General features: G+C 38.9%; 1 protein-coding gene across 2 annotated transcripts in view; it reads right to left on the reverse strand.

Moving 5' to 3' along the window:
- FRMD4B (FERM domain containing 4B) overlaps nt 1-12,198 on the reverse strand; it is a gene marked incomplete at its 5' end in the record, with an annotated part of 176,306 nt that extends 164,108 nt beyond the window's left edge. For both annotated transcript variants that reach the window (XM_083355174.1, XM_083355173.1), the window contains one exon: nt 12,037-12,198. In XM_083355174.1, coding sequence (XP_083211300.1) covers nt 12,037-12,198 — 162 coding nt within the window. The remainder of the gene's footprint in view (nt 1-12,036) is intronic.
- Nucleotides 12,199-27,899: the final 15,701 nt, after the last annotated feature.

The following is a 27,899-nucleotide window of genomic DNA, read 5'->3' on the forward strand; positions in this document are numbered from 1 at the left end:
AGAATTCACTGTCTGACATCCTGACAGACTGAAGCACCTGTAATGTTCTTTATCATTATTTCTGTATCTATACTGATCTTGAAATATAGTTTCAACTTCAGCTCAATAGATCTCTGAGAATATCCATCATCTTTGTTAAACCTTTATTATTCAGAAAGAACACTTATTCTCTGCTCTTATGGTGTATTTCCTTACCTTGAATTGTACTTTTTACAGTTACTGTAAACTGCACAGATAGCTTTCACTATTGGGCAGTTTAAAATCTTTTAACAAATAAATAAATCAGACAAGACTCCACTATGACTGAATCTTGATCCTTTTGGGAAAAGCCACACTACCCAAAGTCAAAGAGCTGTCCAATTTCTGAGATCATTAGCTGTCAATCTGAAAGAACGCAACTTGACTGCTTATGATTATGACTCTCTGAAGATTTAAGATTTGAAATGAGGTTTGGGAAAGCATATTTACCAGAAACCAGCACCATTTTCTTAAAAAGGGCCTGTGCCAGATAAATCTCATTGCTTTTTTGGGAAGGTGGGGGCAAAGGAGGGACAAGGGAAATGTCAAGGGAATGCTGAAGATGTAGTGTACCTGGACTTGGGTCCGGAATACCTCGGGGACCACCTGCTGCCGGCGTCGACTCCCCTCCGCCCTGTGCATTCCCACAGAGAGGGCCTCCTCAGGGTGCCTCCGGTCAGAGAATGCCGGCTGGTGGCCCCCAGGGGGAGGGCCTTCTCTGTGGGCGCCCCGGCTTTGTGGAATCAACTGCCGGTTGAGCTCCGGATGGCACCAGATCTTCGCTCCTTCCGGCGCGGGTTAAAGACCCATTTATTCGAACAAGCTGGCCTGGCCTGATGGGGAGTTTTAATGTTTGTATATTTTGATTGTTTTAACTTGGGCAATAATTTAATCCTTTTTCAACTTTTGTACTTTTGTATTTTCATTCAAATGCCCTGTTCACCGCCCTGAGTCCTTCGGGAGAAGGCCGGTATAAAAATTCAATAAAGTTAAACTTCAGTAAGGCATTTGCTAAAGATGGCCATAGCCTCCTTCTTAATAAATGGAACCATGTGGTCTCATTATCACATTGTTTTGCAGTTGGTTGACAACTACACTACATGTGATCCTTAATGAATCTATGGATCTATGACTAGATGGAAAGAGCTATGCAGTGAGGAATCTCAAAGTTATGTACTGGGTCTATTGCATTTCAGCTTTTTAATTTAATGACTTAGAATGAAGGGATAAAATGAATCCCATCACATTTGTAGATGACATAAAACTGCTATTATCTCAGAACCTGGGCATAAGATTTGAAAAGATCTTGAGAAACTTTGTTGGAAAATTAAGTTTTTGATAAGAGTTTGTTGGAAAAAGCCAATGGTCCTTTCCAATGAAATGCAATTCATTGGTGATAAACGTAGGGTACTGCACTTAGGTAGAAAATATCTGATGCATTGACAGATGTCCAGTACTAGTGCAGTGGTACTTCTAAAGTTCTGGTAAATCACAGAGCCAGCAGCGCTCCTTCTTAGTATTCCAAAAGTACTAATGCAATCTTGGTTGCATCAACAGATGGTTAATGTCAAAATCACAGGAGGTGGTAATTCTGCTGTATGTACACTAGTCATACCTCAACTGGAATACAATCTCCAGTTCTATTTGTCACAGTACAGAAAAGAGCAACCAAGGTAGTGATGGAGAGACTTGGAGGCTAAATCCTATGAAAATCAGCTAAAGGAACTAGGTATGTTTTGTCAGAAGAAGAGAAGGGTAAATGGAGATGTGATAGTGTTCCAATATGAAGGAGTATACGTAAATCCTGCCATTCCCTACCATCCAGTCAGAGCTGAAGAAGCTTCTTGGATGAGAAGCGAAACGTCCCTAAAGAAAAACAAGAAAGTCCAGTTACTTCGTAAAAAAGCACCTTTGGGCTAATATGAAGAGAATGTCACAGGAAAAACAGTATAGATTTATTATCTGTAAGAGCTGGAGACAGGACAAGATGATGGGTGAAATCTTTAGCAAGAAATCCAAATTTGAAATAAGAAGTAATTTCTGACCAGAAATAGATTACCGGTACTTCCTGGAGTTATGGGTTTTCAAAACAAAAGTTGGACAGCCATTTTTCTAGGATGGTCTGAGGAATCCTGCCCTGCAGAAGGTTGGACTAGATTTCTAAAATCCTTTCCAACCTTATGATTCAGTGAGATTTTGGTGCGTTGTTTGGCTTTTATCCCTCAGAAACCTAACACTAAATGGTGAAAAAACGACAAAATATTTTCCTATAGAGTAGGAATGGATGGGTGCAGTTAATTCCTCTTTCTATATCACGCAACCTGTTTGAGATGGAAACAATCAATACATGTAAAAGAAACAACAAAGCGTGAACTGAATTTTGTTAAGAAAACAGTCAAGGAAGAATTTTACATGTGAAATTTAATAGCTCTTGTGAATATTAGCCCAGGAAATATGAATCATTAAACACATGGTAAATGAATGAATAAAGGAATGCCTATTTTGAAAACTGGCACAGTGGTGCCTTTAAGGAAATGAAATGAAATTCAAGGCAGGAAATGAAATTTCTGCAGTTAAGGAAGGAGGAGCAAATACAAAACTTTATTTCATTCAATCTTTTATGGGTTTTTAAAATATTTTTCCAGGAGCAAAACATGTTATTTCACAAGCTGAGGTAGAAATATACTTGGCTGAAATGGTTGCAAGCTAAATGAGAAAAACTAATTTAACCATAAAATGGCAAGATAGGTTATATTGTTGTTTCTGTTTTCAATATTTCAGCTTGTGTTGTGTTGATTTATAGTTGCTCATCTACTAAAAGGAAAAAAAAACCTCTGGCACAGACAAGATTGCTTTCAATAAATTTCACTTTTGGAAGAGAACGAGTTGTCTTTGGCATTTTTACAGGTGGTTTAGCGTTGCACTGCAGTTTTACAGTTTTCATTTAGATACTCTTGAATGGCAAACTACAATTAATTAAAAATGCCAGGTGCAACTTTTTTTTTGTAACAGAAATGGCAAGTGTGAGCTTGATGCCGTCTTTTAGAGCTCCATCAAATTCATGGGCCAGATAAGCCCTGTTTGATGGGTAAGTCTTATGCAGTCCAACAGTAAATTTAATCCAAAAAGAATCCCAACCTGATAAAGATTAAAGTTGGGTTATTATAATATTTTTTGCACTTTGTTTCAATTACTTTCAACTAGTTCAAGGGGAAAAAATCTTTAAAAAAAGGTTTTGGCAAAACTCAGAGATATTTATGATGTATAAATAGAAAGTCCTGTTCTTTAATGTAGAATCATGTTTCCAACCATCTATTGCATTTATTGCCTGCATCAACTCCTTTCCCTTGATCAGGAAATAGCACTGTAATAAAGGGAAAGATGAAAGAAAGAAAGAAAGAAAGAAAGAAAGAAAGAAAGAAAGAAAGAAAGAAAGAAAGAAAGAAGGAAGGAAGGAAGGAAGGAAGGAAGGAAGGAAGGAAGGAAGGAAGGAAGGAAGGAAGGAAGGATGGATAACACAAAAGCAGCTTATGACAAAGAATGTTACTACAGGAAATTATATAATATTTTGTGAAACAAATAGAAAACCAGAACTACTTTTTAAAGGAAAAATAATTTCAAAATTGAAGATGAGATTTCAGTACACTATTACTGAAACCACCAATTGTCTCTTTGCTTCTAGGTCTATTCCAAAATTCCTAGTAGTATTTATTTTTAAATTCTATTCCCAATTATATAATCTTTTTGGAAATAGTTTAAAACATTTTTTATTTGCCAAAGAAATTTAAGTGGTAATTAAATCTCTAGCTGCTCTGTCTTTTTTATGACTTTATTTTTCTGTTTGATTAGCGATGTTGTTTTACATTGTATTTATACAGGGATAAATAATTTTAAACATATTTTATACAATGTCATAGTATCCATTCTGGACAAATCCTATTAGGAGAAACTACACTTTTCTCAGAATTATGACAAAAGATTTCTAATTTGGATATCCCAATTAATTAATTAAAGAGTAATTAATCTCTAATTAACTAACTGACTTTAAAAAGTCAATACTAAGTTAAACCTAAACACAAACAGTTCTAAAGAGAAATCAAGCTGTTCAAGATACACTTGTAACGCATCAAACCAGAGTTTTGGGTATAAAGAAAATTGTGAGCTAAAGGCTTTATAATGCTCTTCTGTCTTTCTAGTGCAGATATTTGAAACCTTAATTTTTCTGTTAACTCTGAAAAAAAACCATTGTAAAGACATTCTCCCTTTTTGAGCAATTTCATTTTGGAAAATGTATTCAGGGTGGAGCGGTAAAGGAAACATAATGTTTCAGGTGTCCATGCTAACTAGATTTGAATTACAGGAAACAGAAATACTGTAGACTATTTCCGTCTTTATTCCTCTCTTCCAAGTTAGTAATTCAGTAAAATGTGTAAATTTCCAAGTTTATATTCTGAATTTCAGGATTTTATCAATAGTTACTCCAGCTGACCTGGAAGAATCAACCTTCCAGATTTTAGTATAAGTTTGTTCCAACTTATTATATGGACTTAATTCTCTAAAACAGAGCAAGGATGTTTTTTATCACAATTCAAACTATTCAGCCGCAGTTTATTTGCTGGTTCTTCATCCCTCTAGGGTAGGCAACCTTGGCTCTTTTATGACTCGTGGACTTCAACTCCCAGAATTCCTGAGCCAGGCTGGCTCAGAAATTCTGGGAGTTGAAGTCCACGAGTCATAAAAGAGCCAAGGTTGTCTACTCCTGCTCTAGTGCAATAACTTTAATTTGGGGCACTGCTCCAGGATAATACAACAGAAGCATGCTTCAATGTTCAGCCTGCATTTGTTTGTTTGTTTATTGTATAGGCTTCCCATGTCACTATCCAAAGTGACTTCCATACATGTACTGAATATTTTCATTTGCCAAAAAAAAAAAAGCTTTAACACACTCACCAACACCATTAATTTGCAGAAAAACCACAGCTAAAGAATATCAAATAACAGCAGGGCTATACAGTGTTTTTTTTGTAAGAAAAAAGGTGCTGGAACTCACATCTTTTATTTAAAAAATTATATATTCAGTTCTTAGCAGGACTGGTGGTTAAGAAGTAATGAGTATTTTTTTTCATTTTGAAATTTGGGGTCACACTTTTACGCTAAAAATTAAAAAAAGATTTTCAATTCACCAATGATTTTTTAAAATAAAGAAATTATTTACCTTTTGCACGTAGTCAATCACTGTACACACACCCACACAGGTCAGTTGTGTAACGAAACATAACGGTCATTGCCCGCAGTAAGCACTCAGCGTGCAACCAGATGACCAATCACAAGCCGAGCAGTGCCCACAAGCCAAGCAGCGCCATCACAACCAGCGCAGACAAAGTACGCATGCATCAGACCCGACACACAAGCAACCCGCATGCACTATTTTAATGATTTTGCCGCCAATCTGCTATGCTTGACAAGGCAATTCAAGTCCACATGGACCAAACATCAAATTTTCAAAAGTTACTTTTAAAACTTGGAAAATCTATTGAAAAAAGGTATCGGAACTCTGTTCTGGTGCATTCTATGACAAAAAAAAAGCACTGGGACTATATATGACTTTTAACAGAGATTATAGACAACCCCTCCAACAAAGAAAACAAGACATTAGTTTTAAATGTTCATAATGAAAACAAGCAGATTTAGGGAAATTCCATATTTTATGGACAGAGCACATTGCAGATATATGCTCCAAAATAAAGTTTATGCCATTCCTATCAAAATGAAAGTTTTCGAGTATCATTATGGCAGATCACCAGTTGATAATGCACTGGAGAGAATGCTTTATATACACAAACATGCTTGTTTTTTATATATCCTTTCATATATGCCAATACCTATTTAAGCTAATTTCATTTATACCTGTCCAGGTTCCCTTCTTATTCTCCTATTTCAATCCTATCATTTACACCACTCTAGTTCTCTATCTGTGCAGTGATTGATCAAGACAAGTGTTTAAGCTGACATAAATTGTTTAAAGATATAGCAGATTCAGATAAGTGATAGATTTGGGCCATCTCTTCATGAATGAAACATGAGCACAAACAGATAATCTTTTGCATTAAGTGAACTGTTTCTTAACATCAATAAATATCTAAACATAAGAAGCATTTAGCATTTCTTTGATACCAGGCTACACATACTGTAGAAATCAGAGGAGCCAATAATAATGGGGAACAAAATTATCACTGAAAAGTGTGGGGATATTTGCAAAGCATAAAAGTAATCTCTTCTAGGAAAATGTGTCACGAGGTGTATATAAATAACATTCTTAGAGATCCCTAAGCTTCAGCCTTGCATTTGGGAGTTAGGTCAAATCCTAATACTATTAGCACGAACTCTTATTGAGTTGTAAAAGACTCTGCTGCGACTAGGACCTTGGAGTCCTAGAGGATGATCACTTGACTATGAGCCAGAAGTGTGCAGCAGCCACCAAAAAAGCTAATACAATCCTGGGTTGTATAAACAGAGGCATAGAATCAGGATCGTGTGAAGTATTAGTAAAAGGTAAAGGTAAAGGTTCCCCCACACCTGCGTGCTAGTCGTTTCTGACTCTAGGGGCCGGTGCTCATCTCCGTTTCAAAGCCAAAGAGCCAGCGCTTGTCCGAGGACGTCTCCGTGGTCATGTGGCCGGCATGACTAGACGCCAAAGGCGCACGGAACGCTGTTACCTTCCCACCGGAGTGGTCCCTATTTTTCTACTTGCATTTTTTACATGCTTTCGAACTGCTAGGTTGGCAGAAGCTGGGACGAGTAACAGGCGCTCACTCTGTTACGCGGCACTCGGGATTTGACCCGCCAAACTGCCGACCTTCTGATCGACAAGCTCAGCATCCTAACCCACTGAGCCACCACGTCCCTGAAGTATTAGTACCGCTTTATAAAACCCTAGTAAAATCACACCTGGAATACTGCAGCCAGTTTTGGTCACCATACTACATAAAGGTGTTGAGACTTTGGAAAAGAGAAATTAAAATGATCAAAGGCCTGGAGATGAAAACATATGAAGAACAGCTGCAGGACTTGGGTTTGGCTAGTCAAAAGAAAAGAAGAGACAGGGGCGACATGATAGCAGTATTCCAGTATTTGATGGGCTGCCACAAAGACTTCAAACTAATTCTCAAAACACCAGATGGCAGGACAAAAAACGATGGTTGGAAACTGACCAAAGAGAGAAGCAACCCAGGGGAATTTAGGAGAAACTTCCTAACAGTTAGGATAATTAACCAGTAGAATAGCTTGCCTCCAGAAACTGTGTGCGCTCCATCACTGGAGGTTTTTAAGAAGAGACTAGACAGTCACTTGTCTGAAATGGTATAAGTTCTCCTACTTGAGCAGGGGGCTGGGCTAGAAGACCTCCAAGGTCCTATTCTATTCTATTCTATTCTATTCTATTCTATTCTATTCTATTCTATTCTATTCTATTCTATTCTATTCTATTCTATTCTATTCTATTGACGTCTCTCTGCCAATTTCACCATTATCATATTTCCACCTCTTTGAGGGGTCCTTGGTGGTTTCCGAGCTTGGTTGTTTTCTTGCAGATGTTTCATTATCCAAACTAGGTAAGATTATCAGTGCTAATGTTATCTAGTTTGGGTAATGAAACATCTGTAAGTAAACAACTAAGCTCAGAAACCACCAAGGACTCCTCATTTCAACTCAGAGCTACAAATATTGTTCTTTTTTTTTGGCTTCTTTTGTTTGAATTTTGCAAAAGTTTGAGTCTTACGCTTTGATTTTATCCTGCTCTAAATAAATCTGTTAACTGTTCTTTGCCAGTCCTGATTTTTATCTCAAATTGGAATCTGTCATTTGGAACAGAATCTTGGGCAGTAAATTCGTTTTTTGTTACTGCAAACAAAAATAACTCCTAACTTGGAAAGTTTAAAACTTTTTCAGCCTACAATGAAGGACTTGCTTTGAGAGAGCAATGGCTGGGGGCTGAGTTTTGAATTATGTCTTCAGTTCTCTATTGGAAAGATCAGCTCTATGCAGCAATATCTAACAGTTGAACCTGGAGCCAGTCTGCTTATTTGTTCTTCAGATAAACTGTAAAACCTTGGATGCTTATACACATGTATAAAATAGCAAGGGTGGAGAAAGAAAACTCTGAAAATTAGTACAAATATGGCTTCTGGTTTTCTTTGTTTTGTTTTGTTTTGAACTCAAGAGAATACTGGAAAGAAATTATGCGAAGAGACTTGGGTCTTCCATCTGAATGAATGAACCTTTATTATCAAAGTACAACATGTATACAGTGAGATTGGCTGAGCCTCCCTTCGTGCCCCCCCCCCACAACTCACAGTGACAACAAACCCACCATCTTGTTACACCATGTGAGCTAATTGCACAACACACCAGCCTCGCAAGTTAATCATACATAAGAGTTATTTCCCATTCAGGAGCCTGACAGCCCATGGATAAATACTGTTCTTCACCCTGTTGGTATGGCTGGCTACACTTCTGTATCTCCTACCCGATGGTAGGAGAGTAAAGAGGTACCGACCAGGGTGTGAGTCGTCGCTGAGAATCTTCCTCTCTCTTCCAAGGCAGCGAGCCCTGGCGAGGTCATCCAGTGGTGCCCACGATGTTTTGTGCTGTGCTCACCACCCTCTATAATATCTTGCTATCCACTGTGTCAGACCAGCATACCAAACCACAATACTGTGCGAGAGGATGCTCTCTATAGTAGACCGGTAAAAGAAGGTCATTAGTCCTTGTTCTACTCCCTGTTCTTCCACAAGACCCTGAACATCAGAAGGGTAACTCTCTGATAACAGAACAGAACTGAATCAGATTTAGTGTGGAATGGGAGCTGGCAAAAGAAAAGGCAAGTTCAAAATGGAGCCACATCTGGACAAAGACTACAGAAGGCAAGCATTCCAGAAAAAAAAAATCCCTCAGTGCACCCATATAAAAGAGGGAAAATGCACTGGGGAAATTTTCTTCTGGAATGTGTTCTCTTCTTTCTCTTCTGTTCCAGTGACAATGCCACAAAGCAAAAATTAGTAGTACTTTAATTTATCATGTACTTACAAAGACATATAACAAAATACAACTGAAACAATAATGCATTAGAGATAGTCCTCAACTTACAACCACAATTGAACCAGGAACTTTGGTTATTAAACAGCTGCAGCTGTTAAGTCCACATGACTGGGCTCAATTTTATGCCTGCTTTTATGATACTCATTAAGCGAGTCACTGTGGTCATTAAATGAATCACATGATCATAAGTCCGGCTCCAGCTTTTCCAATGGACATTTTTCGCTGATTGTGTGACTATGGGACACTGCAACCAGTAGTAAATGCAAGTTGGTTGCCAAGCACCCACAGGGTAGTGTAGCTATCATCATTTCAAGGACAGATAATTAGTAACATTTCTAGAGTCCAGTCAGAAGTCAAGGTGCCATGGTTCTGACTGATGAACCCAACTGAGTAAGCACCATCAAGACGATCCAATCTCTTAATGCAAAACTTTATTGAGTACATCATTTCGGCACAGACGAAAGCAAAACCAGCTCTGGTAATTTCCCGTGCAAACAACCATAATTAAAGTATAGAATTCTCCCTCCCCCTAATAGTGCAGGTCACATGGTCCAATCGAGTGTCAAAATATTGTTATGAAAAAGTGTCTCTATGGGTTTATACCTGCTGAAACGTCTTTGGTTCATGTGGGCTGACTTATTGTTGTCAGGAGCCTGCATTCCATTTCCCCCTCTCCTCCCCCCTAGTGCGTTGGCAAGTGGAGAAGCAATAATAGTGGCAACATCATATGCGTGCTTCGAGCTAGACAGAAGGACTACTATACAAAATGAGTCATATCTGAGTAAACAATTTCAGAATTTCTCGTATTTCTTAGGAGCTGAATCCATCCACCTCTGCCCATCTTTTTGGTATAATATCACTTGGACAGAATTCTAGAAGTTATGCCCTATGTCAGTGATGGCAAATCTTTTAGAGACCGAGTGTCCAAAAACTGTCCCACCACCTGCCTGTGGAGCCACCCACTGCCTCCACAGCCCACCTCAGATCACCCATGCGGCCCAGCAGCGCCATGGCAGCCATGGCCTCTGCCCACGCCCTGCAGCATCAACTGCGTGTGATGGGTACAAGGGCAAAGTCTTGTCCCTGCTGCTCAGCTGCCATGTCCTTGGCTGTGCTACTCCACGTGGGCTACGCTCGGGGATGACTCCTCCAGGGGGACTGCTGGTGAGGAGGGGGCCATGGGGGGAGGCAGGTCTGGGGCAATGGCGTGCGTGCCCACAGAGAGGGCTCTGAGTGCCGCCTCTGGCACCCGTGCCATAGGTTCACCACCACTGCCCTATGTGCTTTCCCAACCTTGTTTAAAGATCTAATTCCCTTACTAATTAGCATGTGTCTGATAGTGGGAAGTTAAAGGCAGGAATTCCCTTCAACTGAGCATATGTGATAGTGTCTACATAAAGACATCCATGCCCAGGCAATAATATGATTGAAGCTTGACTTCACCTAGGATGTTTACACTATATAGTCTAGACAGTAAGTAGGACTCCAAACTTATATTTTGTCACATCCTGAAAAAAACACACAATTCTAATTAAAAAAAACATAGACCATTTATTTCGGCATCCTTATCTGATTAACATTGACGAACAGAGTTTCTTTCCATAAGGATAGTATTTGTTTTCATCAAACACTAAAAGTCCTATAATCTTAGGAAGTTCCTTTCTAAATCACCACTGCATTCCATTGTAAAGCCAAAGAACTGTACGCATATGAAAATACACACTGTCACAGAAGTTACATGGAAATTGTAAGCCGCCCTGAGTCTTCGGAGAAGGGCAGGATATAAATGGAATTAAAATAAAATAAATAAATAAAATCTGACACAGGAAAATATGTGTAGCTCAGGGTTGAAATGAGGGGTCCTTGGTGCTGTCTGAGCTTGACGGTTTTCTTGCAGACGTTTCATTTACCAAACTAGGTAACATCATCAGTGCATTACCTACTTTGGGTAAGGAAAGGACTGCAGGAAGACAAATTCAGTCCATCAAGGACTGACATCTGTGACATCTGATTTATCACCTTTTTTAAAAAAAAGAGTTAATTTGAAAGGATCTTAGGGAATGATGGGATCCAATAATATGTAAATGTTCCTGAATAATAATAACCACTTCCCCCCCCCCTATCTTTTTCTTTTTCAAAGTATTTGACACCTTTTGAGCACTGATCTCCAAACTAGACAAAACAACCAGGAATGGGGTAAGAAAAAGAGGAAGAGCACGAGATGTTTTGAAACAAGTAATTACTCAGGAAAGAAGAAGAATTTGTAGCAGGTTGGAGAAAAGAATTAGGCAGTATAAAATAAAATTTTCCTGCCACTGCATTTAGTGCTTACTTGATGGAAACTGAACAAGTCCCATTAGTTCAGGTAAGTGCTTGAAGTAGCAAGGGATGGCAAGCCTGATGAATGGCACCCAGACAGAAAAACAGAAGCAATCCCAACTAATAGTTCTGAATAAACACGGGAGGGAATTTTGTCCTGCCAAGAGTCCTGAAAGGCATTGCATTTTTTTTTAAAAGATGTGGAACACAAATCCCACCACCTAGGACAGGGGTAGGCAACCTTGGCTCTTTTATAACTCTGGACTTCAACTCCTAGAATTCCTGAGCCAGCATAGCTGGCTCAGGAATTCTGGGAATTGAAGTCCACGAGTCATAAAAGAGCCAAGGTTGCCTACCCCTGACCTAGGACCTGCTCACCGCTTGTCTTAGGAGACGCGCAAAGTGTACATCCCAAGGCAGATTATGTGTCTTTCAGGCAGAGATCTGGGGCACGTCTGTCATTCAAGAGCGTCCCACAGGTGAATCGGCCAAGCCTGTTTCAGTTGCACCCTCCGCTCTTCCTCTTTCTCCCATTCTGGATGTGCATCAGGAAGGAAAACCACCCACCCACCCACCCAACCCGAATCGCTAAAATGGCTTTACCTGGTAAAGGTCCCTTACCCCACACCACGCGCTCAGGGTTTGGTGGCAGCCCCTCACTCTCTGCGTGTACCACCTCCGGAGGGCCGAGATGGTCAAGTTCCACACGAAACGGCTGCCGTTAAAAAGGAAGTCTTCCACTCCACACGTGAAAACCGAAGCCATGATCTAGCTCGGATCGGCTGCTTCGAAGCCTCAGTCCAACAAGCCACGCTGCTTCCTGCCTCGAGTCTCTCCGATTTTTATTTTTTATTTTTTAAAAAAAGCTCCAAACTTCTGCTAGGACAGGCGGCCTTTTATTACACCGCGCAGCACGGGAAAGGGTGGCGAAGTGTGAGGTCAAGCCATCCAGACAAACTCCTCTTTCTCCCTGGTTTCCTGGGCAGACTGGCGTGGCTTCGAGTCCGGCCAACGGCTGCGGTGCCTCCCCCCTGCCTAGGAGCGCACAGAGCAGCCTTGTTGCCCTTCGGAACAGCTTAGATAAATCTCCCTTTTAAGCTTCTGGAGCTACCCAGTACGGGCTCTAATTACACGTTTAACCCATTTCTGGAGCGCACGCCTCTCTCCCGTGTCCCTCGTCTGAACACTGATCGCTCTGGGGCGGGCGGGAGGCGCGTGTGCAAGAGAGCCGCAAAACAATTCCTTTCGAGTAATTCAACCCCCTTCCCTCTGGTGCCCTCCGTGGGGAAACTCACTCCGGCAGGGTGCGGCAGATGAGCCCCCTTCCCCCCCCTTAGCTCCATCCCAGCATCTCTTTATTTTCTTTCTTTCTTTCCTCCGTTCCGTCCGTCTGTCTGTCTGTCTGTCTGTCTCTCTCTCTCTCTCTCTCCTTTCTATCTGTTGCATGCAAACAACTTCAAAAACCGTGTTTAGAAAGAAAAAGAGGGCATGCTTCTCCCTCCCCCCCCCCGCGATAGCGGGTTTTGATTCTTAAAACCCATTGAGCCAATCCCGATGAAAACAAGGCAAGAGTGTCTGAACGCGCCTGAGTCTGTATAAAACTCCCTCCCAACGTTATAAAAGGGAATTAACTCCGATGCCCCCCCTCCCCGTTGAAACTAAGGATAATCCTATTAACGCAGCACATGCAACACGAGGAGAAAAAAACAAAACAAAACAAAAGCAGAAGCTGAGCTTTTCTCCGTGCAGACTGAGGTAAATAAACACTTTGGGAAATGGCAGCCCCAAGAGAATCGCAGGGTTCCCTTTGTAGTTGGGGATAAAATTAAGCTGCGCGGCGGAGCCCTTTGGAGATTTCAACCTTTAGCACTAGAAAACGTCTTTTATTATACAGGCAATTCCTTACAAGGATCTGATGGGGAATAGTTGTTTGATAGTGGCAGAATTGAAGGATTCTTCTTATTTTTTTAAAAGAACTTTCATAGAATCTAGATTTTTTTTTACCAGCTAATTCTTCATTAAGAGTCAGCTAAGGAGAGAAAAGATTTTGCCTTTTATTATTCATGAAGTGAGAAGCTGTTCCCTTAAGAGGGAGGAGGAATAGGAGTCTAGACACAGCACAGAAACTTTTCAGGAGGAGTAAAAAAAATAAAAGATATGGCTGAAGAATACCAATTGTTATAAAGATGGTTAGTATCATCAGCTTAATTAATGGATGCTGCAAAGCCCCATGTTTTTTTTCCCTGGCATTCTGTCAGATTCCATGCTAGCTTTAGATGTTTATTGTTTGCACAGCAGTGCTACTTTTACAGCAACATGCCTAAAACAAAAATAACACATTCTGATTCCAGACCAGAGAACCATGTTTAATGACTAACTATGTTTAAAACACATCAATTACAAAAATTAATCTATTATAACCCGTAGAGGTTATTTAATTGGCTCTGCACATTGTGTAAGGGAGAAACTTGTGCAGTATTGTATAAATACAGTACAGCAACTTGGTTCAAAGGTGGTACCTTCAACATGTACCAGATTCTCACTCCCACTGGGATAATGAGTGTTGCAGCTGGGTAATCCAGTATGTTTGAAGAACCCCTGATATGAAAGATTGCAATAAGTTAGGATCCATTTTTTAAGAATTGAGATAAAAGAGGAAATTTTAAGGGGAATTCGTAATTCAAATTCCATTTTTTCTAAAAAAAAGCAATATGACAAATGTAAGCAATTTAAGACTTAGTCATGTGTTTTGTGCCCATGGCCATTTTCAACAGTGAGCAGGTATATGCAGGGCTTTTTTTTTTTGTCATAGAATGCTCAGAACGGAGTTCCGGCACCTTTTTTGGATGGAACCTTGTAGGGTAGGCAAGACGGGTTGTATGACGTGTGAGTTCCGGCACCTTTTTCTTTTACAAAAAAAAAGCACTGGGTATATGAGGCTAGATCTAAACAGTCAGTATATTAATATTTAATTGTAAAATGAATAATGATAGCAAGCACCGGCCAATCATACTCTTCATTAAGTTCAGAAGACAGCACATTCCCACACTTTTTCTTTTCTCCCCTTCAAAATGAATACGTGTACTTGAGTTTTTATATGTAGCTTTCTCTCTCTTTTTGTAAGTGCTCAGAGACAAAATTTTGAAACTTTCTCATCAAGTAGGGCACTTCAAAGAAGACAAAAGAATCATTAAAAAGATAATCCTATCAATTCCAAAAATTTTCTGAAGTTTCATTTCATCACGTGAAGTGTTAATACCACTTTATAACGCCTTAGTAAGGCCACACTTGGGATACTGCCTCCAGCTTTGGTCACCATGATGTAAAAAAGAAAGAGTACAGAGAAGAGCAACAAAGATGATCAGGGGACTGGAGGCTGAAACATACGAGGAAGAGTTGCTGGAATTGGGTATGTTTAGTTTAATGAAGAGAAGGACGAGGGGTGACATGATAGCAGTGTTCCAATGTCTCAGGGGTTGCCACAAAGAAGAGGGAGTCAAGCTCTTCTCCAAAGCACCTGAAGGCAGGACAAGAAGCAACAGATGGAAACTAATCAAGGACAGAAGCAACCTCGAACTAAGAGAAATTTCCTGACAGTTAGAACAATTGCTCACTGGAAGTTTTTAAGAAGAGATTGGACAACCATTTGTCTGAAATGGTATAGGGTTTTCTGCCTGAGCAGGTTATTGAACTAGAAGACCTCCAAGGTCCCTCCCAAATCTATTATGATTGTGATTATTATTTCATATGGCGTTAATACGTAATTCTTAAATATCAAGAATTCTGGTTTCTTTTAATTTACTTCCTAACCTTAGAACTTTAAAATAATTAGAAACTATCCCAAAGTAGTTTATCACAAGTATGGAAATTGTTCTGCTGAATTTGGGCAGCAAATTAATGAGAATTGGGTCTTCTCACAGCGGTTCAGCTAAAGAATAACTCTCTATACATCTAGTCAGAAAACTCTCATTTCACTAAAGCTTACTCCAAGATAAGTAAACATTTCAGCAAACTAAAAGCCCTTTTTAATTCATTTGGTTAGTTTTATGTAACAGCTGGAAAGTAAGATGTCTCTGCACAAATACATGCAGGCACAAGAAAGAACAACTTATGATTCCTCACCATCCAAGCTAGCTCACTGCAACCTAGTATGGAAAGCAACTTTATTTTGAATGTACAAATTTTCATCACTGCTATGTGATAGAAATCAGTACAAAGTCCAGAATAGTATAAAGCAGTTCAAGATAAGAAAAACAAAACATAAATATGGTAAAGCAATGTATGAATCTATGTTTGGGTCTATCTTGTGGCAATACTTGCAATGAAGTATTCACATACCACTGTGACTGTATCTGCATAGTCTTATCCAGTGCTTTTTTGTAAAAGAAAAAGGTGCCAGAACTTGCACATGTCATACAACCCGCTTTGCCTACCCTACAAGGTTCCATCCAAAAAAGGTGCCGGAACTCCGTTCTGAGCGTTCTATGAGAAAAAAAGCCCTGTTGCCACATTGGGAAAAGCAGACAAAATGGCCACTTATGCATTTTCTAGAGTCCTCAAAGAAAAGAAAAAATCACTCATACTTACAGGTAAATTCACTCATATTGGACATCTTAAAGAAAGGTAGAACTAAACCACTTCTGAATGGTCCAGGTGAGTCACCAAAAATCAATCACCCTTCAAAAATAACTTGACATTCTGGTTAGCAATTAACCTACTTGTAGATATTTTGGGCACGCTTTAGAACAAGATTCTTTGCTTTGATGGAGGTCGCTGTCCTTTTTTATAGAAAAATCTTAAAAGGAACACTGATTCATATTATGAGATGGGCATCTTAAATGAAGCAGCAGAGAAAGAACCAGGATACTGAAAAGATAGAAAAAGGCTTACTGTAATTATGTCAGTCTTCTGTGGGGTAGGTGGAAAAAGATCAGCAGGAGGTATACATCGTTTTGAAAAGACCAGAAAAAAAATGGCTGCTTCATACTTTTTGAACTTTAGCCAGAAGATGAGCAATCTGTATGACACTACTTCCACAGGCTGAATTTTTAAAAAATAACCAGCTTCATGTTATTAAATAAGCCATACGAACAAACAAAATGATATAAATATAGAAGACAATGTAGGGAACAAAATTGGAATTGGAGAAAAAAGGAAATACGTTTTAACTAAAGTTTGCTAATGATTTTATCCAACCAATCTGAGTGCCTCATTATGTTCTTCAATTCTTCAGTCCACGGTCCCAACACACTGGGTAAGCACCATGTGAGAGAAGGCTGTTTATACAATTGTTATCACTATGTGGAATTTGGTTGACTTTCCTGTCATCAGACTGCTTTATAAATTGTACATATTCAGTATTCATTTGAGCAATATGATGCACTACAGTATAACTTGTTTGCCAATTAAGCCAGCAGAGAAGAAAACATATCTGAAATGTGGAAAATCTGACTCTGTACATCCATCAAAAGTGACTTAGAAGATATATTTCAAATCTTCCATGAGTGCAGTTCTCTCTGATGCTAATTAAAGCAACTATGTCCTTTTTCAAGCTTCCATCTGTGTATATGAGATCTAAAAGACCTGGTCCAAAATTTTATAAAAGTGTGCACAACCTGGGCCTATTCAGTATGTTCTGATCATCGTCAACTACCACTCACAACAATACTCTCAGGGTCCCTGGTTAACTCACTGCTTCTTTTTAAGTTGTCTAATGGGGAAAGCCACCCCATTCTTTCTTTCTCACCCTTTGCTCATGTTCCATGTTTTGCTGAAAATATTAAAATTGCGATGTTTATAAATAGATTTTTTTTGTCATGAGAAGTTGAAGAGAACAGAAAGCTCTATTTAATTTATAAGGTAGTTTTCAATGAGCAGGGGATAAACCAGGAATTCAGCATGCCTTTGATCTATTTCACGTGAACTGTGAAGAATATATAGATACATTTTAGTTATTTTATTTGTATATTCATCTATCTCACGTTTGTGACTCTGGGTGTGGCTCTTGCAATTAGATAACCAAGCAATAAAAACCATAAGCAAAATTTGTTTTATAAAAAAGGTTGCACACATTCTGGAGAGAGAGAAGTTCCCAGCACAAGCTCGGAAGCTTGGAAGAATAAACGGATGGTCCTGGTGACTGAGTCAGATTGGGTCCTGCAAAATGGTTGTAAATTTGAGTCTGGTTACATGGATGACTCAATTATAGTTGTAAGTCAAGGACTACCTATATACTAAAGTAGCTCTCAAGAATCTGTTTCACTCAAAGTTGCCTCAAATCGGATCCCTAGGGTTTCCCATCCTTAGTCCTCAATTTCCATAAAAATCTTTGCTTTCGCATTGTTGGTGGGGGAGTCCTGTTTTGAACATTGAATAAATTATTGGATATTTCTTCTCAGTGTTCTGTATTTTCCATGTCAGAACAATCTCACTAATCTGATTATGTGGGATTAAAATATAAAATGCCACATAATGTAACTATATAAGATGAACGTTTAATGAAATCAACAGTTCCAATAACCCCCACAAAAATATGATATAAGGTATTTCTCCTTTAACCCTGTCATCTTACTTTTTAGTTCCCTCTAGTTCTTAAATGTAAAATCCCTGAGAAAGGAGAAGGGTCCACAAAAGGCGAAACTTTATTCCCACGTATCATGTGTGAGGATGCCTTTCTAAGCTGGATCATCTGAAGCAATGTGATCCTTTGGTTTCTGTGTCATAACAACTACAGCTAGGCAAGAGCAGTCTGTTCAGAGGATGTTTAGGAACAGTGCTATAGTAGTTCAGGTTGCAAAGAAAGCTTAATCCTCCTTATCTGAAAGGTCTACTGTAGATGCTTGTGTTTATGAAAACTCCCGCTGGTTAATTAATTATCCATGCCTTTAAAATCTGGAACATACTTTCCCCGATGCAGTCTGGGGGTCTGAAAGTTCTGCGAGATAAAACACTGTTTTCAGAAACTAAGATTTTTGTTTGCAGCTAGAAGGTAATATTTGCCAATGTAAATAAAATCACCTCCATGTAAGAAGCTCAAGATAACTGTCTTCTCTGAAGGGCCATCTACAATTACTTCTAAACCTAAACAATATTAAATGCCTTGTTAAAATATTTTGATATCCAATCTAGTTATCTTTAAACTGTGAACATAACTTCCAGAATTCCAAGTCCAACATACAACATGTTTTGTTGACCAAAGCATGATGAGTATCCAGGTGTGCCCTTGCTTAAGTTCCCACTAGGGAAAAGTGAGTGTCATTGGTCTTTCTGCAGTGAGCACAGCAAGCATCCAACAATTTTATTGTTTACTTAAGCACAATAGAATATAACTGAAGTATCAGAGGCAATGAAAGCAAAGCTGAATAATTATTTAAAAGATCTAAAATGAGCAAGTTGTACAGCTGTATTCTGAAAAAAGCTGGATATATTATGAGGAGTCTTCTTTGAGTTTGGTTGTTTTCTTACAGACATTTCATTAACCAAACTAGGTAACATCATTAGTGCTAATCACCCCGAGCTACGAATATTCTCCTTTATTGGTACCGGTCATATACAGTAATTAGTCCTAGAACAATACTTGATTGTTTCCCAGTGCAATGATTCTAATGTAACTCATAATCATAATCATAATAATAAAGTTGGAAGGGACCTTGGAGGTCATCTAGTCCAACCCAGTGTTGGAGCATTCACAGCTTCTGGTGGCAGGTTGTTCCACTGGTTAATTGTTCTAACTGTCAGGAAGTTTCTCTTTAGTTCTAGGTTGCTTCTCTCCTTGATTAGTTTCCATCCTGCCTTTGGGTGCTTTGACTCCTTTGGGTGCTTGACTCCCTCTTCTTTGTGGCAGCCCCTGAGATATTGGAACACTGCTATCATGTCACCCCTAGTCCTTCTCTTCAATAAACTAGACATACCCAATTCCAGCAGCCGTTCCTTGTAAGTTTTAGCCTCCAGTCCCTTAATCATCTTTGTTGCTCTTCTCTGTACTCTTTCTAGACCCTCAACATCTTTTTTACATCATGGTGACCAAAACTGGCTGCAGTATTTCATGTGTGGCCTTACCAAGGCATTGTAAAGTGGTATTAATATTTCATGTGATCTTGATTCTATCCCTATGTTAATGTAGCCTAGCACTGTGTTGGCTTTTTTGGCAACTGCAGCACACTGCTGGCTCATCTTTAAGTGATTGTCCACTAGGACTCCGAGATCCCTCTCACAGTTACCACTATTGAGCAAGGTACCCCCTATACAATACCTGTATATTTGGTTTTTCTTGCCTAAATGTAGAACCTTACTTTTTTCACCATTGAATTTCATTTTGTTAGATAGCGCCCAGTGTTCAAGTCTGTCCAGATCCTCCTATATCTTAAGCCTGTATTCTGGAGTATTGGCTATTCCTGCCAGCTTGGTGTTATCTGCAAATTTGATGAGTTCCCCATCTATCCCCTCGTCTAATCGTTGATGAAGATGTTGAAGAGCACTGGGCTCAAAACAGAGCCCTTTGCCACCTCACTACACACTTCTCTCCATGTAGATGCGGTTTCATTGAGGACCACACGCTGAGTATGGCTGGTCAGCCAGCTATAAATCCATCTGGTGGTGATGCTGTCTAACCCACATTTTTCTATCTTATCAAGTAGTAGTTTGTGATCTACTTTATCAAATGCTTTACTGAAGTCCAAGTAAATTATATCCACAACATTCCTCTGATCCACTAATTTTATCACTTGGTCAAAGAATGCAATAAGATTTGTCTGGCATGATCTGTTTTTGACGAACCCATGTTGGCTTTTAGTAAAGATTTTGTTTGTCTCTAGGTGCTTGCTGATTCGTTGTTTGATTATCTTTTCCAGAATCTTCCCAGGTATTGAGGTCAGGGAGATAGGTCTGTAATTTCCTGGATCCATTTTTCCCTTTTTTGAAGATGGGAACTACATCAGTTCTTTTCCAGTCCTCTGGTAGTTCCCCAGTGCTCCAGGATCTTTGAAAAATATAGTTCAGTGGTTCTGAGATCACATCTGCCAGTTCCTTGAGAACCTTGGGGTGTAATCCATCTGTCCTGGTGATTTGAACTCATCTAGGCTGGACAGATGAGGTGGTCACTGACCTCGAGCCAGACATCCTAGAATGTGAAGTGAAGTGGGCCTTAGAAAAGCTGAGCAACAACAAAGCTAGTGGAGGTGACAGTATTCCAGCTGAGCTATTCAAAATCTTAAAAGACAATGCAGTAAAAGTGCTACACTCAATTTGCCAGCAAATTTGGAAAACTCAACAGTGGCCACAGGATTGGAAAAGATCAGTTTACATTCCAATTCCTAAGAAAGGCAGTGCCAAAGAATGTTCAAACTATCGCACCATTGCACTCATTTCTCATGCTAGTAAAGTCATGCTTAAAATCCTACAAGCTAGACTTCAGCAGTATGTGGATCGAGAACTACCAGAAGTGCAGGCAGGATTTCGAAGAGGCAGAGGAACTAGAGATCAAATTGCCAACATACGCTGGATCATGGAGAAAGCTAGGGAGTTCCAGAAAAACATCTACTTCTGCTTCATTGACTATGCTAAAGCCTTTGATTGTGTGGATCATAACAAACTGTGGCAAGTTCTTAAAGAGATGGGAGTACCAGACCATCTTATTGGTCTCTTGAGAAACCTATATGCGGGTCAAGAAGCAACAGTGAGAACTGGACACGGAACCACTGATTGGTTCAAAATTGGGAAAGGAGTCCGGCAAGGCTGTATACTGTCGCCCTGCCTATTTAACTTATATGCAGAGCACATCATGAGAAAGGCAGGGCTAGATGAATCAAAAGTTGGAATTAAGATTGCCGGAAGAAATATCAACAACCTAAGATACGCAGATGATACCACTCTAATGGCAGAAAGTGAAGAAGAACTAAAGAGCCTCTTGTTGCAGGTGAAGAAGGAGAGTGCAAAACTTGGGTTGAAACTTAACATTAAGAAAACCAAGATCATGGCATCTGGCCCTCTCAATTCCTGGCAAATAGATGGGGAAGAAATGGAGGTAGTAACAGATTTTATTTTCCTGGGCTCCAAGATCACTGCAGATGGGGACTGTAGCCAAGAAATTAAAAGACGCTTGCTCCTGGGGAGGAAAGCCATGGCAAATCTAGACAGCACACTAAAAAGCAGAGACATCACCCTGTCAACAAAAGTGCGTATAGTCAAGGCTATGGTCTTTCCAGTTGCAATGTATGGTAGTGAAAGTTGGACCATAAGAAAGGCTGAGCGCCAAAGAATTGAGGCCTTTGAACTGTGGTGCTGGAGAAGACTCCTGCGAGTCCCTTGGACTGCAAGGCGATCAAACCGGTCAGTCCTAGAGGAGATCAATCCTGACTGCTCTTTAGAAGGCCAGATCCTGAAGCTAAAACTCAAGTACTTTGGCCACCTAATGAGAAGGAAGGACTCCCTGGAGAAGAGCCTAATGCTGGGGAAGATCGAGGGCAATAGAAGAAGGGGACGACAGAGAATGAGGTGGCTGGATGGAGTCACTGAAGCAGTAGGCGTGAGCTTAAATGGACTCCAGAAGATGGTAGAGGACAGGAAGGCCTGGAGGAATGTTGTCCATAGGGTCGCGATGGGTCGGACACGACTTCGCAGCTAACAACAACAACAAGGCTGGACAGGTGTTCACTTACCATTTTCTTGCCTATCTTGTGTTTCTATTCTGTTTTTATGGCACTGGTTTTGGTAGGTTGGACTGTTTTTTCCCTTTGTGTAAAGACAGATGCAAAAAACAAGTTAAATAGTTCTGCTTTCTCCCTGTTGCGTGTCACCTTCTTGCCACTTTCACCCACTAATGGACCAATCATTTCCTTCAGTTTTTTTGTTTTTTACATGTTGAAAGAAGCTTTTTTTGTTATTTTTGACTTTGGTCGCAAGCCTTAGTTCATTTTGAGCCTTAGCTTCCCTCACTTCATCTTTGCAGGCATGGGCTATTTGCTAATATTCTGCTTTAGTTATGTGCCCCTCTTTCCACTTTCTATACTTGTCCTTTTTATCTTTCAATTTATCAGAGAGTTCTTTATGCAGCCATGCTGGTTTCTTTTGAGAGCTGTTATTTTTCCTCTTTGTTGGTATTGTGCTAGACTGGGTTTTTATTATCTCACTCTTCAAAATTTCCCAAGCTTCTTGAGTTGTTTTCCCCTTTAGGATTCTCATCCATGGAATTCTTCCCAAGCTCTCTCTAAGTTTATTGAAATTAGCTCTCTTAAAGTCCAAGACTCTAGTTTGACTATATTCTATTGCTTGTGCTTCCATAATGTTGAATTCCAATATTGCATGATCATTTCCTCCCAAGGTTCCTGTGGCTTCAACACCTTCTATCATTTCATCTCTGTTATTGAGAATTAGATCCAAAATGACTAATCCCCTAGTTCCCTTCTCTACTTTTTGGGTGACAAGGTTGTCTGCTAGGTTTGTCAGGAATCTGTTTGATCTTCCACTTAGTGCAGAGTTTGTCTCCCAGTTGATGTCAGGGTAGTTAAAGTCCCCCATTGCTATTGTGATGTGCTTCTTACATACCTTTGTTAGCTGACTAGCAAAATGTTCATCTATGTCCTCTGTTTTGTTGGGTGGCCTATAGTATACACCTATGACAATGCCATTTTTCTCCCTTTTATATTGACCCAAATGCATTCACGTTTACAGTTTTCATCATTGTTGTGCTCTATTTCTGTAGAGACATAGTTATTTCTTATATAGAGAGCAGCTCTACCTCCTCATTTATTTGGTCTGTTTCTTTTGAATAATTTAAATCCCTGTAGCTGTGTGTCCCATGGTGGGTTTCATCCCACCATGTTTCCGTAATGGCGACAATATCATATCTGCCCTCATCAATCTGAATTTCTAGTTCACCCTGTTTATTGCTCATACTCTGTGCATTGGAACAGTAACACACCAACTCAAAACTGTAGGACCTGATATAGGTCCTTTCAAGATTCAATAATCAAGGAATCTGCCAGATTTTTCAAGCCATTTTCCATTGCTGTCCTCTACAGAAGGAATATCTTGATGGAATTACCATTGTTTTGGAATCATAGTATTGAAACATATACTAAAAAGTTCTTCAGCTTCTCTCTGTCTTTAATCTATTCAAGTTAATATTATTTGAATGGCCATTTGTTAAGAGACCAGTAATCTGAAATACAGATTTACTGGACAACTAGGAAAAGGCAAAATAAACAAAACAGTATTGATTAAATTGAATTAATCAGAGAATAAAATAAAAAACCTATTCCAACACCCAACAGCAAATGTGGGGTTCAATTAACTAATCAAAGCTGGTCTAAAAGTGAACTTCTAGTGATTACAATCCAAATTTTCATTGATATATCTGCTAGAAAAAAGTTTGAATTTTACTTGCCTCACCTACTTAGACAAGCAGAGGAATTGATAAGTCAAAGCACCAAGCATGGTAGAATGGGCATATAAGGTTGATTTAATCATCCATTTTGAGCAGGAATAGAGGTAATCTTTAAAATAGTAATACTGCATCTTCCTTTAATATATTAAAAGAATTTTGAATCTGGCCAGAGATAGGTCTCTTATTCCAGAGTATTTGTGTAACAATTAGTAAGAATGAAGTGTTTTCTGAGCAAGCCATCTTTTGTAAAAACAAAGAGAAATGCATATATGTTTCTGAAAGTCACTGTCAAGGAGCAGTTTTATTTTTAAACTGGTTCTCTCAAAGCTGAATGAAATTAAATTATGGGCAAAATGCCACAACATTTAAGGTCAATGAAACCTAACTTCTAAAAGGATGTGCAATTATCTTCAGAGTTGGCACAAAAACCTAATCTAGCAAAAACTTTAGTTAACAAAGACTCAAGTAAGCTTAGACAAAATTTAGTCCAGGTAACACATTCAACAGAACATTAGTGACACACTAAAGAAAATGAAGAATAGCTTGTACAAACTCTGAGTAGATTATTGATAGAAAGTTTACACTATGTGAAAGCAAATCTGTGAACCATAGCTCAATATTTTAACGTTAAAATACATTTAGGGCAGACATGTCAAACACAAGGCCCGGGGGCCAGATCCGGCCCGCGAAGTGGTTTCATGCGGCCCGCGAAGCCATCCTGGAAACAGTGAGGGAACGGCCCCCACTGCCTTGGCCCTGGCCCACAGACCCTCCTTCTGCCAGAGACCCTCAGATCTGTCCCACTCCTGCCCAGGCCCCCATAGGCACCCTTGATGCGAACGATGTAGAGCTGGCCACGCCCACCCAGTAGGCCATACACACTCTAGCCACGCCCACCCAGTAGGCCACACCCACCCAGGCCACACCCACCCGGCCCCCTGAGGGCAACCACAATGCTGATGCGGCCCTCAATGAAATGGAGTTTGACACCCCTGATTTAGGGCCACAAGGACACTGTAAGAATTGTCAGTGCTGCTGTATTGAAAAATTAGGTTAGCAGATTTTTAAGCCTAGGCAGCAGACAGCTTTTATTTCTTTCACTTATTTGATAAATACTGTCTTTGAAATCTTGAGTTTGGTCCGTATAGATGCTGTTTCTCATTCAAATGTGGTTGCAATCAGGGCCTTGCTGTGAACAATGGCACTTTTGTTTTTAGGATAGCTGATGACAAGCTCCTCTTTATTATAATAAATAGCAAAGGCTTGCAAGCATCACCCTAATTGTACTGGCATAACAGAAAGAATAACTGCCTTATCAGCACAAAGCAGTAAGGAGACCCGTTTATTCCCCTGCTGATAGTGAAACTCATTTCCAGATAAAGCCTGAATTATAGATTTCATATAGAAGGGGAAAAGAAGAAGTGCTAAATACACAATTGTTTGATCTGTTTTTGAATGGCAATTGGGGGTCACAAAACCTCTGACATTGGTACTTTTTCTTTTATCCTGTTTTGCCCACAAAAAATCTGTGAGCTGAATTGGGTTGAGAGATGCCCAAAGTCACCCAGCTGGCTTTGATGCTTTTTTAAATATAATTTTTCATTACTTTTGAAACAGAAAGAGAAAAAAGAAAACAAAAGCAAAAGGAATAAATATTATATAAAACTCCCCACCGCATAGTAAGTACTTAAAAGCAAATAAATGAAATGTAAATGCAAAAATGTAACAGAAAAATCGATTTAAAGTATAATAAAGTTGTTAGAACAACAGTTATATTTATATATAATTATCTAATACAAATATTTTATATACTGCATGTTTGTGTGTATACTCTGTATGATAGTCACAAAGGAATATACACACACAAACACACACACACACACACACAGGATTTGCATTTTTAGTCTTATTAAGGATGTATATATATATATATATATATATATATATATATATATATATATATATATATATATATATATATATATACACATACACATACATACAGTATACAGTATATGTATATGTGTATATGTACACACACATATATATGGTAAGTTTTTTTCTGGTCAAACCGGTCTGATTGATGCACCTTTGGTTTTGAACTGCTATACTGCAGTTCTATTATTATGATCACTTTTGCCTTGCAGCTCCAACCTAGGAGAGTTAAGCAGGGCTCAAGGCGCTACTGCGTTACATTACAAATTCGAATTTCTTTTTTGCTGACAAAGAGTTAAAGAATTAAATGGGAGACTAGAATAGCTATTTCAAGCTTCTTAACTCTTATCAGCTAACCATACCCTTTGTGGGATTCAAACCTAGGCATATATACATATATCCCTTTTGACTACCATACTTTTTTTAACCTACTGTACTTTATATAAATGTGTCCCATATTTCCTTATATTTAATCATAGAAAATCTATGTCTATAGGCAATCTGAACATTGATAGCAAATATAATGTTGTTCAATCCATTGAATAAATGGGGCCATATGTTTATCTTTACAGGATCATTCTTTTAGCTGATTTTGAACATAAGGGCATGGAGAATCCATTTAAATTGTCCACTTGTCAAGTGCCATGTATTAGGGATGTAATTCAAAAGAATATTTTCCTCTGAAAATTTTAATTTTTGCTACATTGCCAATATTCTACTAATTTCTCTCAAACATAAAAGTATTGTTGTTGTTGTTAGTTGCGAAGTCATGTCGTGTACACAGTCCCTTCCTAGATAAGTGTATTGTAATCCAGTAAATTCTAAATATTATTTTTGTTGCACAAATTGCAGTTTAAGATCCATTTTGAATAATTTAAATCCCTGTAGCTGTGTGTCCCATGGTGGGTTTCGTCCCACCATGTTTCCGTAATGGCGACAATATCATATCTGCCCTCATCAATCTGAATTTCTAGTTCACCCTGTTTATTGCTCATACTCTGTGAATTGGAACAGTAACACACCAACTCAAAACTGTAGGATCTGATATAGGTCCTTTCAAGATTCAATAATCAAGATCCAGTTTAAGATCCATTGACACTTTTGGTACAGAAATTAAAACACTCTCCCATTGTGTAGACAATGTAGGAACCTCTATTCCTTTACTCCACTCATCTCTTAACTTCTGCATATCAAATAGATTTAACTTCTGCATATCAAATAGATTTAATGATAACAAATACCTATAGAAATGAATAGTAGTTTTTTTTAAAAAATTAAAACATTTAATTAGTTGTTCTGGTATTTCATGTATCTCAGAAGCTGAAAATCCTGCAGGTTCAAACAATATTAACAGATGTTGTTTTTGTAAATATTGTCACTGAATTACATATGATATTTGTGTCTTAGCATAGTGTATGTTAAAAAATTTATCCTCATCATCTATCAATTGGTCCAAAGTCAATATGCTCACTTTCCTCCAGCATTCATGCCTAAAACTAGAGAACTCACAGTTTCCTGGTTTCCAGCTCAGTGCCTTAACCACTGGACCAAACATATATTCATATAATATCATAATTAAAGCAAAATGTGATCTACAGTGAAGGCTGCCCATTTTATCTAAAGACTCTCTCTAGGAATGGAATGAAAAGCAGTAACAATGTTCATCGTTTATTACATTGGCATGAGAATAAAATATAATTTAGCTATGCATCTATGAAATGTAAACCAGATATCAAAAAAACAGCCAAACCTTGCTTTTTCCTGGCATTCTCTTGATATATCAAAATATTTTTTGAAGGATAATAAATATGACTTCCAAAAAGATATTAATAATTGTGATACAGTGCAATGAAGCATGCTAGAGATCATTTGGATAAACAGCATGATTCCAGGTATGTATATCTATCTTTATCTTTAATGGAGCTTCAAGGAAATTGATGTAAGATTGCAGCAATGATATGATGAAAGTATCTGCAGCTATCTTTTCTCTACTTCTAATAGACCAATTTTTACGGGAAGAATTTTTTTCTTGGGACTGAGATAGCAGTTGATGGTTGTTTATAGGATTTTATTGGTTGAACTTTTATTCTCTGTATGTGTTTCACTATTATTGTAAACAACCAGGAGTCAGTTTATGATTACAGCAAGG

The sequence above is a fragment of the Vipera ursinii genome (assembly GCF_947247035.1).
Source record: "Vipera ursinii genome assembly, chromosome: 2".
NCBI lineage: Eukaryota > Metazoa > Chordata > Lepidosauria > Squamata > Viperidae > Vipera > Vipera ursinii.